The sequence below is a fragment of the Equus caballus genome, chromosome 6 (genome assembly GCF_041296265.1).
Source record: "Equus caballus isolate H_3958 breed thoroughbred chromosome 6, TB-T2T, whole genome shotgun sequence".
NCBI lineage: Eukaryota > Metazoa > Chordata > Mammalia > Perissodactyla > Equidae > Equus > Equus caballus.
The window spans coordinates 13,468,886-13,487,073 of record NC_091689.1 but is presented as its reverse complement, the minus strand read 5'-3'; the positions used below and the strand labels follow the sequence as shown (position 1 = coordinate 13,487,073).

General features: G+C 40.4%; 1 protein-coding gene across 25 annotated transcripts in view; it reads left to right on the top strand.

Moving 5' to 3' along the window:
* Positions 1–18,188, top strand: part of DOCK10 (dedicator of cytokinesis 10) — a 264,121-nt gene that overhangs the window by 188,855 nt on the left and 57,078 nt on the right. For all 25 annotated transcript variants that reach the window (XM_070270519.1, XM_070270525.1, XM_070270522.1 and 22 more), the window contains exons 20-27: positions 2,532–2,655; positions 2,851–2,972; positions 3,339–3,425; positions 6,390–6,482; positions 6,872–6,990; positions 8,855–8,924; positions 12,292–12,405; positions 15,792–15,863. In XM_070270519.1, the coding sequence (XP_070126620.1) occupies positions 2,532–2,655; positions 2,851–2,972; positions 3,339–3,425; positions 6,390–6,482; positions 6,872–6,990; positions 8,855–8,924; positions 12,292–12,405; positions 15,792–15,863 (801 nt within the window). The remainder of the gene's footprint in view (positions 1–2,531; positions 2,656–2,850; positions 2,973–3,338; positions 3,426–6,389; positions 6,483–6,871; positions 6,991–8,854; positions 8,925–12,291; positions 12,406–15,791; positions 15,864–18,188) is intronic.

The window sequence follows — 18,188 nt, the reverse complement described above, 5'->3', positions numbered from 1 at the left end:
AACACCACACACTCATTATCTTACTGTTCTGGAGGTCAGAATTTTGAAATGGGTCTCACAGGGCTGACGTCAAGGTGTCCACAGGCCTGCATTCCTTCTGGAGGTCCTAGGGGAGAACCCTATCCTTGCCTTGCCTTTTCCGGCCCCTAAGAGGCGGTCCACATTCCTTGGCTTGTGACCTCCTTGCAGCAACTTCATCACTCTGACCTCAGCTTCCCTCCTCACATCCCCTCTGACCCTGACTCTCCTGCCTTCCTCTGATAAGGAGCTTTGTGATTCCCTGGGGCCCCCTGGATGAGCCAGCGTAATCTCTCCATCTCAAGAGTCTTAATTTAATCACATCTGCAAAATCCCTTTTACTACGTCAGGTAACATTTTCAAAGATTCTGGGGACTGGGACACAGAGGACGTCTTTGGGGTGCTATGATTCTTCTCTCTACCACATTTTGTTGCACGTCAATCATTTTAAAACCAATTAAAGGATCACCAGTGAAACCACAGACCTACCTAGCCTCATCTCTTTCCTCCATATCCACTTAATGCTCTTAAATTTTTTTCCTGTAAATTCATGACAGAAAGTTAAAAAAAATAAGTGAAAGGGCTATTACCACATTATAGAATATTTACTGTATGGGTTGACCCCTTGGCAAAGCCCACCTGAAAGATGCATTCTCTGTAGACATATAAGATTTTTCCTTTTTTTAAAAGAATAATCTCACTGTTAACTCTGGCTTTTAATCCTTCTCACTCTCATGGGCTTCCCAGAATCCTTGTAAAAACCATGAGCTTTTCCACAGGACAAACTGTATATAATGAACAGTCTGATGAACTCTGTAGTGCACGTTCGAAACTAAGGTTTTATTTTTCTCTTTATTATTACAAAAAAGTGATTGCATTAATTTCAAAAATGAGTATAAATTCTTCCAAGGCACTGTTGTAATATAATGTGAATATTTGCAATATTTATTAAGTGAAGGATGTTTGCATTAATATTTAGTTAACTGGAATTCTTGAGTACTTGTTGCATTCCCGTGTGCTCTTTATGTTAACTAAAAAAAGAAAATTTCGTTTTATGGCATTGTTAATTGTTGTATATTTTGTATACCGGCTTTTGTGATCAGGTTAGCATGCTGGTATACAGAGAATATGTAAGCTTGTAAACCAATCTAATTCAGGAGCTCTCAACCTTTACCGTGCACCAGAGTCACCTGGAAGGCTTGTTAAAACACAGATTACGGGAACACATCTCAGATTCCATAAGTCTGGGCTGGGGTCTGAGAATGTGCATTTCTAACAGATTTCCAGGTGATGCTGATGCTGCTGTTCCAGGGACAACATGAAAATCAATGTAATAAGTCCTTTCCAGAACAATACAAAAATGAATCAGCTAGATAAACGCACAGAGAGTCTAATAAATAAGCTCATAGATAATTTGTATGGCTCTCTATCACCTTCTTGCTTGATTTTTGGCTATTCTGGGAACTCCCTAGTTGCTGATATTAAATTGAACGCAAGTTACATGGGATTCCAGGGTGCCGTGGTGATCCAAAGATGTGGGTTCTTGTTCTAGGAGACCCATTACTGGCTAGACCATCCTCCTAGTGACTCTAAGCCCCCTCACGTCTCTCACCTTGGTTCCTCCTTCTGTATCATCCTACTTCACAAGGTTATTGGGGAAATTAAATGACAACATATATGACAGAGGTTTGGAAACTGAAAAGCACTATAAAATATGGAGGGTTTCAAAACATTTCTTTCCAGGAACTGAAGTATGCTCCTCATTAAGGCTATTCTGAACCTATATCAATTTTATGTTTTATGTTTATTCAGAAGCATTATTTATAGAGCTATGCATGACCTCTTCACAAAATGGCTCATTACTTAGTTACAACAATATATATTTTTAGGCAATTTACACCACGTATTTTTTTTTGTTGTTTTTTTTAAAAGAGATGGGTTCCATGCTTAAGTTACGTCATTTGCTACTGCCGTGTTTCTCAACAATGTGCCTGTGAATCTCCTGGGGATCTTATTAAATGCAGATTCTGATTCCGTATGTCCGGGTTGGTGTCTAAGATTCTGCATTTCTAATAAGCTCCCAAGTGATGTTCGTGCAACTGGTCCATGCACACACTGTAGGAGGCCAGGACTTATTTTTCACTCAATATTGTCCCTTGATGATGGGTCCTCAATCTGCCTTCTTTACATTCTACAGTTGTGTCTGTGTGCGTGTGTGTTTGTGTGTATCTGAATCCATACTATAGTAGCATAAATTATCTAATGAGAAACACTCGGTGTTCTAAATGGTCATCATCTACCACAATAAAGAAGTAAAAATATCAACATCTTAACACTAACTACTAGCAAGATGGATATTTATCAAGTTAAATCAGTCCTTCTAACACTATTAAATACGGACCTAGATTTCAGTTAAAGACTTTTTAAAAGGCCAAGGTGCCTATGCTTTGTCCTGCCCTGACCCTGGGCAAATTATTTGAATCTCAGTCATGCTATTATCTCTTTCATTGCAGGTGAAAATTGAGCTACCAACACAACTCCATGAGAAGCATCATATTCTGTTTTCTTTTTATCATGTCACTTGTGACATAAATGCAAAAGCTAACGCCAAAAAGAAGGAGGCTCTGGAAACATCAGGTACTGACAGGAAGCAATCTGAGATAGTTATACATGTCATCTGTTTGGCTTGAATTGGAAAGTATTTTAAAAGCTCTGTTTTATTGAAATTTTTTAGTGCAGTTTGGTATTCATAAGTGATAAATAGCTTTATTTTCACTCCTCGTCATGGAGGTTTGTACTCAAAAGTTTTCTCTTTGCTGTTCCTTTGGACAGTTGGATATGCATGGCTTCCTCTGCTGAAGCATGATCAGATAGCTTCTCAGGAGTACAATATCCCAGTAGCAACAAGCCTGCCTCCCAATTATTTAAGCTTCCAGGATTCCGCAAGCGGAAAGGTATGGAAAGGGGTATAATCTAAGCGAAGAAAATACATGAGCTAAGTGGCATGAGGTTATCTTCTTTCTACTATTTAAATTAACCCACTAAGGTGTATGCATCATTGTAGTTACAAATCAAGTATACCTATAATATTTTCAATATTTTGTTTAATTCATGGCTAGTAAAAATGATCTTTTAAAAATGATCCCCTGATATCACATTAGTCTGATTTACCAATATTGCCATGTATTTACATCTTTTATTTTCCATCTCTATAGTGATATAAGGTTAGTGGATCAGGATGGCAAATTAATATAAACTAAAGAACCTATTTTCTTTCTCTCAAACTGCCACGCTGACAGTAACAAACTCTTTTTTTGCAGCATGCTGGGAGTGACATTAAATGGGTTGATGGTGGCAAACCACTTTTCAAAGTATCGACATTTGTTGTATCAACGGTGAATACTCAGGTAAGTGTCATCCGGAAATAGCAGCATCTTCTCCAACACAGATTTATAAGGTGTCTCCCGTGTTTACGGGAGGAGACTCGCCATTTCACAAGGTGTCAGAAGAGCAGGTGATTGAAAGGGAACAATATTTGCGCCATAATCTTATGCCTCTTCCAGGAGAGATAGAATACCCTAACCCGTAAAAGCCCAGGCGCTATAAAACTGCAGACCATGATACCAGAAGTGTATTTATCAAGATGACCCTCCCCTTGGAAGATGATTTGCTTCCAGTGACAACACCCAAGTGTTAAAAATGTGAGATGTTAAAAATAAAGACTTTGGACCTTCACCTCAAAACTAAGTCTGGGGGCTGGCCTAGTGCTGCAGTGGTTAGGTGCGCATGTTCCTCTTCGGCAGCTGGGGTTCCCCGGTTCGGATCCCGGCACTGCTTGGCAAGCCATGCTGTGGTAGGCGTTCCACATATAAAATAGAGGAAGATGGCATGGATGTTAGCTTAGGACCAGTCTTCCTCAGCAAAAAGGGGAGAATTGGCAACAGGTGTTAGCTCAGAGCTAATCTTCCTCAAAAAAAAAAAAAAAAAACCTAAGTCTAATTCCCAATGCCTACCCAAGACTCCCTCAGTGGCAAGACCATGAGGTCAGTAGAACTTCATTTGAGAGCCACCTTGGCCAATTTCTGGCTCAGTGACCCTGGACAAGTCACTTCACCCAGCAGTCCTTATTTCCTCAGCAGGAAAATGACAACAATAAAATCTCTCTACCTAAGGTTGTAGTGAGGGTGAAAATGAGAAACTTTGTGAAAATATCTCATGAACTCCAAAATGCTATACAAATGGAATTATCATTGTCGAATCACCACAAACTCACCCCTTCCATTGCAAGGCAGATTATTTTACCATAAAGTGAGGACTTTTATGGTACCAATTATAAACTACAAAGCAAATTATTATAACTCCATAGAGTATGTATTTCTCCTTGCTTAAATTCAGTGTGGATCTGCTTTTTGATTGTAGTTTCATGCTGCTCTATCTCTAGCCCATACTTGGTTGTGAAGAAAAACGAAATAATCCAGGTACCACATATATATTGGATCAAGATTTCTCTCAGTAACCTCTGGCGCCTCAAGCCAAATTTAGTCCTCTTTCCTAGTCCTATACCCATAACTCCTTAAACCCATCTTTTCTCTGATGTCATCAGCCCTCGTCAAGTCCCACAAAGTGGTCATTCTCCACCCAGTCCTGCTTTTATATATCTCAGAATGTCCCCACTTTCTCTTTCTCATGCTTCCTACTGTTTTCCTCCAAACAGCCCAGCCTCTCTCTGACCCACTGCTACTCACCTTTACCTGCATCCACTTTCACCGCCCACACACTCGTCACCCTGGGGGGACCCATTCATCTTTCCTCCATCAGTATTTACCTCAGTTTTCAAATGCCCACGACCCTCTCCTACACTGTGCCCTCCTTAGTTCCCCCAAGACCCAGTGATCCTTCTGACACACAGGCTTTCCTCAGCCAGGAAATTCTCTCCCTTTCTGTCTCCTCTCTCTTCATTGGCCTGGCCAGCTCCTAGCCATCCTTCGGATCTGGCTCAAATGTCACTTCCTCAAAGAAGCCTTCCCTATTCCCTGATCCCACAGACATGCTGAGTCGTCTTGTCATACACCCACATGGTACCTTGCTTTCCTTTGAAGCACTTGTTTAATTATGATCAAATAAGTATGTGTGGAAATCGTGGTTTGGTGCCTGACTCCCTGGCATCATGGAAGGACCACAGAGGAATGGAGTGGGTTTTCCTTGCCCTCTGCTCTGTCCTCCGTGCCTGCCAAGGGCCTGGCACATAGTCAGCTTTCAATAAATAGTTGTTGAATAGATGAATAAATGAAGTGAATCTAAAAATATTGTGCGCACGCACACACACACACACACCTACAGACACTGACCTGAGGGAAAAAGCAAACCACAGATGCCCTTCTAGAATCGACAAATGCCAGAGAGTGTATCTTCACTAAAATTCTGTGAAATCTCACTTGCTGACTGCACACCTCCGACCCTCAGTACAGAACTTAGAGAATTTCCAAGGTACCCTCGTCAGGAAGTAGCACTAAAGAGTGTATTAGTCTGCTCAAGCTGCCGTAACAAAATACCTCAGACTGGGCGCCTTAAACAACAGAAATTTATTTGCTCACAGTTCTAGTGGCAGAGTTGGTTTCTTCTGAAGCCTCTGTCTTGGCTTCTAGATAGCCACCTTCTCGCCGTGTCCTCACGTGGTCTTTCCTCTGCATGTGCGTGTGTCTGGTGTCCAAATTCACTCTTTTATAAGGACGTCAGTCATGTTGAATTTGGGCCACCCCAACTGCCTCATTTTAATTTAACTACCTCCTCAAAGACCTTATCTCTAAATGCAGTTACAATCTGAGATACTGGGAGTTAAGATTTGAACATATGGATTTTGGGGGGATGCAATTCAGCCCACAACAAAGGATAAGAGTCAGTTTTATTTCATGATGTTAGTGTAGACTTCCTAATTTTCGACTAATTCGGGCATTTGAAGTCTGAAAATATCTCAATGCGCATAAAAGAGTACACGTTCCCTTGTGTTAAGGAATATGTAAGAAAAATTAGTAGAAATCTGTAGAAAAAGCAGGAGCAGAAGATGAAAGAAGGCAATTTAAAAAAATGAAAGGAACAGAACCAAGGGAAGTAATTCTCCAGCCATTGTCATGTGGCCAAGAAGGAAAACAGAGCTAGGAGAATGAAATAGGAGAGGGTGAGCTTCGTCCTGCAGGTGGAGCCTTCAATGTGCCGGAATGTCTCGAGGGAATGAAAGCACTGTCCCGCTGTCTCCTTGATAAAGCACTTGCACGCTGAGGCCTCTGTCCTACAGAAATGCTCACCTCCCATCACCATGATTGTTACACAGTTTATGTGTCATCAGAAATAAACGCTTTTTCTTGCTATTTCAGGATCCGCACGTGAATGCATTTTTCCAACAGTGCCAAAAAAGAGAGAAAGATATGTCTCAGTCACCTACCTCGAGTTTTGTCCCCTCTTGTGAGGTAACATGACATGCAAATCATTTTCATGATCTCCAGGGTGGGAATAGGCAAAAGAGACCCTTACATTTTCCATTGAGTAGCAAACAAAGAGGTAATAATTATTTCACTTTTTCTAAGTAGTCTCTGTTTGTTGAGTAAAAAAACAAGCAAAGATCAGTTTTTCCAAAAGAAAGATGATTGACAATCAGAATCAATTGATTTTAAATTAGTTAATTAAATACAGTGTCCTTGCAACATAACCCTCGTGCCTGTATGCCACACTAAATGCAATGAAGAAAATGTCAGATAAAGGTGAACTTCGGTATTCATAGTCAGGTTCTGAAAAACATCAGCAGAATGTTCTTTAAATTTAATCAATGCCCTTTTCTTTTCCTGCCAATTTACTACAGAATTTACTGCGTGTGGAAAAGATTCACTCCATCATGAGTTTTCTGCCTATAATCTTGAATCAGCTCTTCAAGGTTCTAGTACAGAATGAAGACGATGAAATTAGTACAGCGATAACCAGGTACCCATACCGTGGCCTTAGGAGAAGAGACTTGATCATCTGTGGTTACATAAAACTTTTGATTATAGCTGATGGTGTACACTTGCCTTTCATTTGAACACATATCTAAAATTTAAGTCTTTCTCACTCTTGAATTCTTACATTCTAATCATCTGTTATTATCATTCAAGTAAAGTTTTAGGCCTCTTTTTAAACTTTTCCTTTGTGTTTTTTAATTAAACTTTTTATTTTGAAATAATTATAGATTCACATGCAGTCATTAGAAATAATGTGAAGAGATCCCATGCTCCCTTTACCCAGTTCCCCCCAATGGCAACATCTTGCAAAACTATAGACAATATCACTACCAGGATATTGACATTGATAGAATCAGGGTACAGAACATGTCCACCACCACAAGGATCCCTCTTGTTGCCCTTTTATTGCCACAACTACTTCCCTCTCATCCCCATGCCCTCCCTTTATCCCTAAAATTTTATTTTCCATATATCTGTTGAATCATACAGTATGAAAATATGTGACGTTTTGGGATTAGCTTTTTTCACTCAGCATAATTCTCTGGAGATTCATCCAGGTTGTTGCATCTATCAATGGTTCATTCTTTTTTATTTCTGAGTAGTATGCCATGCCACAGCATGTTTAACAATTCTCCTATCGAGTGACATCTGGGTTGTTTCCAGATTTAATATCTATGAGATAAATGCCCAGTGCAATTGCTCGGTTATATGATAGATAGTTGCATGTGTAGTTTTTAAGAAAATACCAAATTGTTTTCCAGAGCGACTATACCATTTCACATTCCCACTAGATGTCTTTTTTAATATTCAATTTTTCTTTAACTGTTATCACTTTGTTTGTCTATATTACATTCTTTCAACAATCCTAATCTGTCTAGTGACTTTGGCAATCACCTTTCCTCTTTCTAAAGATAGTGCTTTGAATTAATTATTGAATGATATATTCCTGATATTCTTTTTTTTAGCTACTAGTTGCAGTACTCTGGAAAACCATTTCTCTTGACATTGAAATATTTCCAGTACCTTCCTAACTCAAGGCATATTATTAACCTCTTTCAGAATGAGAATGTTTAGCCTTGTTTTGAAAGTAGAGCCCTGAGGCTCTGAAAAATTAAAGTATTTCTAAGAGTTTCACAACCAGCCAGTTCTGGACCCAGATTAAAAGTCCCCAACTTTGCCTTCAACTGATGCTCTTTTCAGCATGAATATATGGGTCTGTGTTGACAAGCCTCCTAAATATTTCAGCTGATAGATCTGTTGAAATTCTGAGATATTCCTAAGCACTACAGCCATGAAGCAACTGGAATTGTTAATGTGAAAAATTCAACCCATCCCACCACCGCTATGAGAAACCCTATCCCAGCTAAGGGGAAAAAACACAAAACCCTACATCTTCGCCTAATTACTTTTTCCAAAAGCATATATAGCGCCTCTAGGTTGGATGGGAAGCCCTTTTAAAATGGAATAGGATAAGTAATTACAGGTTAAGTTCTTAAGTTTTAATCAGGTACTAAAAATGATCACTTTTCCAAGAAGACAATGTCAGCAAACACACAGATCGTAATAGCCCAGTCCACTCGGGCAAAAAATCTGCAACGTGATACTGCAGCCCTAAGACACTACTTATATCTTAGTGTTTAGAGATTTCAAGGTTGGAAATGGCTAACAGGTGATATAACTATCAAATACTCGGTACAGGGGAATAAGGGGGATGAGGGGGAAGTCTGAAATTGATTCATTCATTCGCTAATGATTAAGTACCCAGTTTACCAAACACTCCAATGACAAACCAAGTGGTGTTTTCCTGCATTCTCCAGAAAGGCCACTGAACAGCTCTGTGTTTCTAGGGTTTTGACCGACATTGTAGCCAAGTGCCATGAAGAGCAGCTGGACCACTCCGTCCAGTCGTACATTAAGGTATGAAATCAGCACTTGAACATTGGTCATATCCCCTTGCACTGTGTGGCTTGTCTCATCTCCTGTCTGCAAGAAGTGGGAAGTTACTCCCTTTAGCGGGGTGGTGCCCACCCACAGCAATATTAAGCATTCCCCTTAGCTACTTAGAAATCTGTTTCTTTGCATTGATGGGCTAGATGTATTGCTTAAATGTTTAAATGTATAAATAACATGTACATGCGCAAATGAATATTATATGGGGAGAGAGAGCAAAGAAAGAGATAGAGGAGAAAACTTTAATGTAAAGTCAACGTTACAAATAAATGAAATTCCCGTGTAAATTTAAGGAAGATTTTTCCTCTTGGTTTGTTGAATGCTCTATGTTTCTTCTGTAATGTTTTCTTAGCTCTTTTTATTGTTTTCTCAGGCATTATTTCATTTTCCCAGTTACTGTATATTTGTACCTGCTTCTGGTATGTTAAGTCCTTTATCCTCTGGCATGAACCACTAGCCCATTCCATCAGTGTGCACTGCTTCCTCCAGTGTCCTTCGTCAGGTGTTCACTTGGACATGTCTATATTCTCATTTCCAGTTGGCCTGTGAATTAATGCCAGTGAACTTGGGATGATGTTTGCACCTTATAGTTGCTGCCTAAATGTCGTCTTGAATAAAAAGAAGGAATGCATCCAGAGATAAATAAGAGTACCTTAGTAATACTTTATAATCCATGGAGGACCTAAATTTCTACTTTTTTCTATGCATAGATTAAATCTTTTTGAGGCATAGACTTTTCTCAATTAAAAGAATATAGTTAATTAGTATATATGGATAGACATATACTGATATATTTTAGATGGCTAGAAAGATAACTAGAGAAAAGTTTTGGGTCTTTTGTGCTAGAAACTTGTAAAAAAATTTTAAAAGCTCTTGTAAAAGGAAATAACTGGAAATTTCAATCTGGCATGAAGCCCTCTGAGATACCATCAGTGTGGAATTTTTTTCCTTACAGTTTTATATCTATATAAATGCTGAAATGTTAGTTGTCTTCCCAAATACCTAAGTATGAATGTGTACCCTTCCTTAACATAGCCTGTATGCCAAAAATAGACTTCACAATAATGTCCCTGTGGTATAATTTACCCAATAAGATCTACATTTCAATTTCAGAAAGCCAGTTCCGCCTAGAAATACCTCTTTAGTTTGCTCTCTATTTAAGACAGAGTCATAGTGTACTCTTCCAGTGTATTGATGAATTTACATTCAACAGAAACATCTACAGAACTTTCACTCTCCCAACACTTACCTCCATTTTCCATTTCAATCTCCAAAGGGGCTGAGAAGAAAAACATTCCCCAATCCATATTACACAAAGGCATCTTCATTTCAACACAAGTACATTTACCTTGTTCCAATGGAATCATTGAAACTTTCTTCAAGAACCCACTGACGTTGTGACTATTTTTGTGACAGTCAAGGCTGGTTCCTTAAGAGAACCTTAAGTCAACTCTCAGATGCTACCTATGATACTCAGAGAGGTATATTGAAAATGCATCCTAATATGGTCTTTCTTTTTAATCAGGATGTTTGAAATATCCTGAAGAGACCATTTGATTTTGTAATATCCGAAATTGTTTATTTAGTTTGCCTTGAAGTGATTCAAATCCAGAAATACACCTATGTGGAATTTCAAGTTGATAACAATTCCTAAAGATGTTTTATAACATATTTTCATGTATCTAAAATGAAGACAGCCTAGTGAATATAACCAACTGAGATTTTACTCCGGAAAGAGCACTAAACTAGCAAGTGAGAAACTAGGTGCTAGTCAAGTCTGAATAGTTAACTTGAGTAATCAACCTCTCTGAACCTCATTTTTCTCCTCTCTGAAGTGAGATGGGATGGAACAAATGAACATCCGACTCTGTGATTCTATGATTGGACTCGTTGCAGTACGTGGTTTATAGCCTGACCTTGACCAAGGAGTCTGATTTTTTTACCATAGGTAGAAAAAATTATTTTTTAACATATAGATAATTATTAAGGTCTGCACCTAGGAATATAATAAAAACTGATCGGCTGGTACCAACACGTGCTTCAATGTCTTTGAAAGATGTGCTATTCAGTGTAATTGATATTTATTCAGAAGCAAACTAAACACCATTTCAAGTTCAGTGGTGCTAAATGCTGCTAACTCACCCCATCTACAATACCCAAAATGCGTACATACACCATGTCTCTTTCAAAGATGTATGTCTAAAGTCAGTCTAATTAAATGCCATGGTTTACAGCAACTCTTGGCACTGACACGTTCTAGCCAAAATTTTAAAATAAGAATATTTCGGAGCTAGTTTAAATGCCCCTGGGGCTAAATGGCAGTGCATGGGGTTAGGTAGTTGATGACTACCCTCATATGAGTTGTAATCCATGAGGGGAAAAGATTGTACTCCTCCTGATTTTAGTTAGTTTCATGCACCTCTTAGCTTTGTCTTTCTCCTCTGGAATGAGCTTGGAGAAGTCAGGCCCCATCAAGACAACTTAGCTGTCAATGAGCTACGAAGTTCAAAGAAATGATCATAGATTCAAATGTGAATGTGCTTCTGCTTTGAGTTTCTTCCCTGCCTTCACTCTTGCTTATAGTGAAGTGTGAATTGTGACTACTATGAAGAAATTACCTTCCTTGCGGCAAACCCAACTCATAAGTAAAATATCATAATTCAGTAATAAGCATTTTATATTTGAAATGTACGCACATTAGTTGAAACTGATATCCTTAAAATATATGAAGAAACACTGAAAACTAAAATCATTACATGCACTCAGTGGTGCATGCCAAAACCGACCTTTTGAGGAAAAAAAAGTGGGCAGCATTTGTGATCTTACTGACAGCAGATGTTCATGAACCCTTTGATAGCTGTGTCTAAGCATGAGGTGGTAGACCCTGGGCGTGTGGGGAGCTCACCTACTAGCCTCTGGAAGGCACCTGCTTCCCCACTTGGCTATTTGAGTGGGTGCTCTACCCTTTCAGGATGAAGAATTGCTACCAGGTCACCTGTTACCAGTGGAAGGAAGGAGAAGGGGAAATTTGTCCTAAGTAGGTGGGTCAAAGCCCCCCATGTTTCCCTGAACCCACTAAGTTGCTCTCTGACTCTTTCTTTTGGTTTCTACAAAAAGAGTTTCAAGGAGAGCTTAGGTAAGCAAGGCCCTACCTGTGCAAAGCCCTAAATAGGAAGAGGTGTGTATTATACTTATCGTTGGGCCTTTGTTTATTTCATGACAAAATCTGGCATGAGCAGCTAATTTTGAAATATGAGTTACTCATGGAACATAATTATTGAAGCTTTGTTTTTTTAAAGTATTTAACTTTTTTCACTCTTTGGATTTTCTTCAGTTCGTTTTCAAGACGAGGGCGTGCAAGGAGAGAACTATACATGAGGAACTGGCTAAAAATGTGACTGGTCTTTTGAAATCAAATGAGTCAACGACAGTAAAGCATGTCCTCAAGGTAAAGAATTTAAAGACAGTCCTTTAATTGTTAGTATGAGGGATGGCTTGCTCTCAACCCGGAAATAGATAGGATTCATTGATTTACATAGACCATTTCTCTTGTAGTTTCTAGCCTAAGCTTCATATTGAAACAGTAGCATATAAAAATATTAAGCAAAAAAGATCTATGTCAAGGGAACAGATCACCTTAAAAAGCAGAAAGAACCCTAGTTAAGTCCTTTGACCTAAAGGCAAAATGAATGACTATTAAGAATGACCTAAAACATTCAAAGATGCTAAGTGTACCAAAAATAAGGTTCATTGGGTTTTTAGGCTCAGTAAGAGGAAAAATACAAATAAGAGGATTAATGATGTATGAATGAATATGATAACAATGGAGAGGAAGCAGAGAAACAGCCACTCTTTGACTCCCAAAAGTTGAAACACATACATTTGTAGGAACATAAAGAAGAGAGAGTGAGAAGCTTATACAAAGATAACTCTAACTTATTCTAGAATAGCGAATTTAGTCCCCAACTAAATTAATTATCTGTCATGACTTCACAGATGGATGATTGATTCATAAGTAGCTAGAATGAGAGGGTGGAATCAATAAGCATCAACGTGAGTTCACTCAAATCAGATCATCCTAAGCCAAGAAATTTGTTTGTTTAAATTAGCCTTATGAGTATATTTATTCAGTTTATCCAACAAATATGTTCTGAGGGCCTCCCATGTGACAGGCACCATCCTAGGCACTTGGCATGTGTCAGAGAATAAAATAGAGATCTCTGCTCTTGGGGAGCTGACATTCTACCAGAGGATAAAAACAATAAACTACAGATATAAAAACAAAGATATTAAATTGTGTGTTAGAAGATGAGAAGTAGTATGGGAAAAGAAAATGTCAGGCAACCAAGGGGAATTGGGGCCACTGAGGGTGTGGGGTGAGGTTTGCAGTTTTAAATAGAATGGTCAGGATAGAGCTCATGAAGAAGGTAATACTTGTACAAAAAATGTGAAGGAGGGGAGAGAGCTGGCCATGTGGATGTTGAGAGTAGGACATTAAAAGTAGAGGGGAAGACCCCTACCATAGATACAGCATGCCCGATGTACCTGAAGGACAGCAGGGAGGCCAATGTGGGTGGAGCCAAGTAAGCAAAGAAGAGAGGAGGCAAGATGAAGTCAGAGAAGCAACGGGAGTTTTGGCAGGTAGCATGAGGTCTTGTGGGCCCTTGCCAGGTCTTTGATTTCCTCTCAGAGGGAAATTGGGGGCCATTACAGGATTTTGAGCAGAGGAGTGACGTGAGCTGAGCTTGGTTTAAAAGCATCCTTCTGATGGCTATGCAGAGAATAAACTGTCATAGGGTGAGGATGGAAACAGGGATCGCTGGGGACAGCTGCATGCTGGAGGAGCAGGGTCCTCTGGGGACAGTCAACGTTCAGTTAAAAGACAAGGTGAAGGGACTGTCTGGAGGAGAAATTGTGTCTTCAGGAGATTTTGCTGATCATGGCCCATGAGTTCCAGTGGGTGGGTTTCAGGAGATGGAAGCAGTGGGTGTATGGAAACAAAAGGGAATGTGGGTGCCTACCAAGATTAGAGGGCAGGAGAGGAGTGGGGCCTTCTGTTATCAGACAAGAACAGGGACAAAAGACTCAATTTGATTCGTTTCGGCAGACTCATGGTAAACAGCAAAAACAGGCTGGAGTGCTGAGGGAGGAAGAGTGGCAGGTGTCCGTTGAATTAAGAGACAAATGTTGGAACATTTGGCATGATAGTTAAAAATATCATTTTGGACAAGATGGGGAAAAGGAGATTTTAACAGGGTGCCTTGTGTTAATTAAATATTTCCAACAACATGAATTTCATTTCCAGTATCTACATTTCCAAGTAGCCATTTACGTTTTTTTTTACTAAAAAGTGACCCCTTCATTAAGTTAGAGCTGCCTCTTTAAAACTTAAACCTCCTCCCCTCCTCATCTTAATCAGTCCTCTAGAGTTAGGACTCAGAAGTGTTTAGCAGCATGCTTTGTGTCAGCCTAAAATTGGATATAATTCAAATGCCCATCGACAGTAGAGCAGATGAGTAAATTGTGATTACATATGTGATGCGGTGACAATACAGGACCTCCAGGTACATGACTCAACATGAATGAACCTCAAAACAGAATTTGTTGAATGAAAAAGGCAATCACAGGAGAACACATACAGGATGATTCCACTTATACGAAGTTCAGCGGCAAACAAAACTAAATATTGCTTCAATGTATAATAGTGGTGGCAAAATTAAGAAGCAGAGCAAGGGGATGATTAGCACAGAGTTCACCACTGTTGTCTGTGGTGGAGGGGATGGAAGGGGAGAGGACCGGGGAGGTGCATTCTTTAAACTGTACATATGCGATATACACTTTTTGTGTCTGGGGTAAGCATCACCCTTAGAGCCAAGAAAGAGGTGCCTTCATCCTGGGATGCGCTTTGGTCTCCTCCAACTGTGCCCATCCCCCTAGGAAAAGGAATGAGAGTAGCCAAGAGAGATGCCCACTGGGAGTCCCTAGCTCCCCTTCTGAACCTGTAAGGATACCTGGGAGCCCCTGCCTCAAGGACCTATAAGCTTATTCCTGGATCTGCTTAGACCTCCTGCCCAGATCCATCCTCCAGAAAGCTAATCTTGATGCCTGGGTGCAACTTTAGACCGAAGCGGGGAGCAGTTTGCAGTGAGAGGGAGGGACTGGTTTGTGGACAGCAAGTGGATGTGCCAGCTGGACAGTCACACATGTGCAGTGGGCCCCTCAAGGTGTAGGACGGAACCTGGGATGGGAAGAGCAGGTAGGCCAGGCACCTGCTCTCCCCATGCCCCCACATTCTGGTCCAGCATTCCAAGTTATCCTGAAGTTATGCTTGTCAAGGTGGGAGGATCAAACATACTTTCTTTAGCACTTTGTCAGCTTGACTTCCAAGTTTTAGATACTCAGACATGTGGCCTTTCATTTTTACTCTGGCTTCTCGCCCTGGAAATGTCAGGGATAGGCCTGCTAATGATATATTTTCACATAAAAAGTTTTGTTTAATTTTGTTTAAGTGAAACAAATAGAATCAATATTTCATAAGATTACTGTCTAATCAACTACACTGGGTAAACTGGTATCTTGTTTTAGTTTAAATATTCTTTGAGATGACTGAGGAACTGAGATGTCTCACACTTATGTCTGACACTCGCTTCTACCATTAGAACTTTGATAAAGATCATCATAACATAATGGAGAATATATTGTTGCTCTGATGCATTTAATTTCAAAGAATACATTTTAATAAAAAGATTTTATAATATTACGAGTTGTAAAGAAAAAAATTATTATTTTACCATAGGGTAATAAATTTCTTAATGTCTTTTCTTTTCGTAACAGCATTCCTGGTTCTTCTTTGCAATTATCCTAAAATCAATGGCACAGCACTTGGTTGACACAAATAAAATTCAGGTAAGATCATAGGTAATATAATGTTATCCAACAATTATGCTGAGTATACTCTCCTCAGTTGCATTTGTATTTGCTTTGTAAACTTTAGCAATTTATGTTAATTGCCTTTTAAATGGGAGAAATGATTGTGTGTGTCAGTACAAGTCCTCAGAAGCAGACGCCAGGGCAAAACAGGAAGGGCAAAATGGCTAGGAAGGATAAGGAGGGACAAGCGAAAGGACTAAGAAAGTTCCGACACCTGTGAAAGAAGATGGGGAAGGAAGGAGGATTGGCCAGAAAGAGCCTTGCAGTGAGAAAGTTCTAGCTAGGCCAATGGGCAGTCTGAGAGCAAAGAAGGTTCATTAGAAGATTCCTGCATTGGGCAGATGGTCTGGTTCTGGTACCTCTACAAGCTCAGTTATTGACTTGGAGCATCCCGGGGAGAGTGTGGCCTCGGCATGGATGCTTAAGTGGTTCCTATTTACATTCCTCTCAGTATATTTTGTCTTGAAGGATCATCTGAGCTGTGCACATCATGGATGCCACAGTGCACAGTTTGCACCACTTATTGCACATGTTCGTGAATCTGTCCTCCACAGTTCCCGTGAGCCTCTCTTCCTGAAAGGAAACTTATAAGAGGGAGGCTAGTGGGAATGACTATAGCCCTTGTTACTACTGTTGGCCTCGGGGCCCCATATGGTACTCATCATCTCCCTCCTCTACTATCCATTCTAGATTTTTCTCACCCTCAGCCAATACCTCTGAAGGTCTTAGTGACTTACCTTTGGGTGACCCAAACTCTCATTCTGGAGTGATCCATAGTGGTCTCGGCCACTGGTAATCATACTCTACTCAGACCATTCATAGTTACAATTGGGTAAGGAGGACCAAGAAGCACCCAAGTGGATCACCTAAATTCCACACGTATTTCTCTCTTTTCCCACGTGGATAAGACCAAGAGGAACACTCTGACACGTCCCTCCCCCACCAAGAGAATCAATCAGAACAATATTACATGGGGTGGGGATTGTGGTGCTTACTAATATTGTCTTCATTTACACTCTTGGTGGAGGAGGGGCCATGTCAGAGGCTTCCACTTGGCCTTCCCCACTAGGACAGCTCCTAGCATGGGGCTACACCAAATGCTGATTATGTCAATAAAAATTATACATTTGGACAGGTAAATGACTATTGGGTGGGTCTGTGGACCCACTGTTAACAGAACTTTAGTCAAGACTCCTTTTTTAATTACTGTAAGTTCCCACTCTAACAGGGTGGACATGGTGATGCTTTTGGTCTCCAGATATCAATATCAACTCGGATCTTGCACCCAATAGTGCTTGAAATATATGAGCATTCCCCTCTCCCTTGTGTACAGTCACCTGTGTAAAGTATTGCAGGGAGCTTTCTTTAGGGACCCTGCCTCCTCTTCAGTCAATGGGTACCAGATCTGAAAATTGACTCAGGTCCAGGAACAGAGAAAGGAATCATGACTGTTTATTGGAGTGAACATCCCCATCTTCTAATTGCCCATTCTTGCCTTCTTGGTGGATGTTAAGCATTGCCATTGTTGAGGATGTCTATCTTGTCTGTTGGGATTCCACGTATCATCAACTCCACAACTTTCTGAGAGTCAAGCCCCCTTGGCTTCCCTCCAGGCTTGACATTTGTTATGATAATTGCAGCCCCCTGGCTCCTAGAGATTAAGTACAATCACATGGCCTCTGTTATTTTGGTGACCATCATCCCCATAGCTGGTAGTGAGCCAACACTGCAACTACCTCTCCCCGCTGCAGAGAGGGGACACCACTGAACATCTTGGGATGTGGGTCGCTGTACCTTCTTGATGGCCTTGGTGGATGGTGTGTCTTCCAGGTCTTCCTGTGGAACATGATCCTCTGGTGGGTGTTCCGCTCCCCATATATCCATTCCTACGTGTCCACTTCCCTCTGCGTCTTTATTCCTCCTCTATCACCTATCAGGGCAACTCAGGCATCTCCACTCTGCTTACAATGAGCCATCTCCAAGATTCTAAGAGCCACCCTAACAGTGAGTGATCCATTCCCTGAAGTCTTGTTTAAGACCATGTTCTGATAAGCACCCCCATGTCAAGGAATTTTAATTTATCCACTCTTACATTCTGGCCACCTTGATCAAACAGTCAATGTCCAGTCCCAGTGGTACTTCCACCGTGGCTCCTGCTGGTACATGCTAGCTAGTTCTTACAGCTCCTTAGGCTATGCTCTCTGTCTTGCTTTATTAGAGCCAGCAAGGTCACAGCTAGATTAAGCTGGGCTTTACCCCAGTTAATGGCCTGAGCTCCAGAAGAGGAGGAAAGACAGCTCC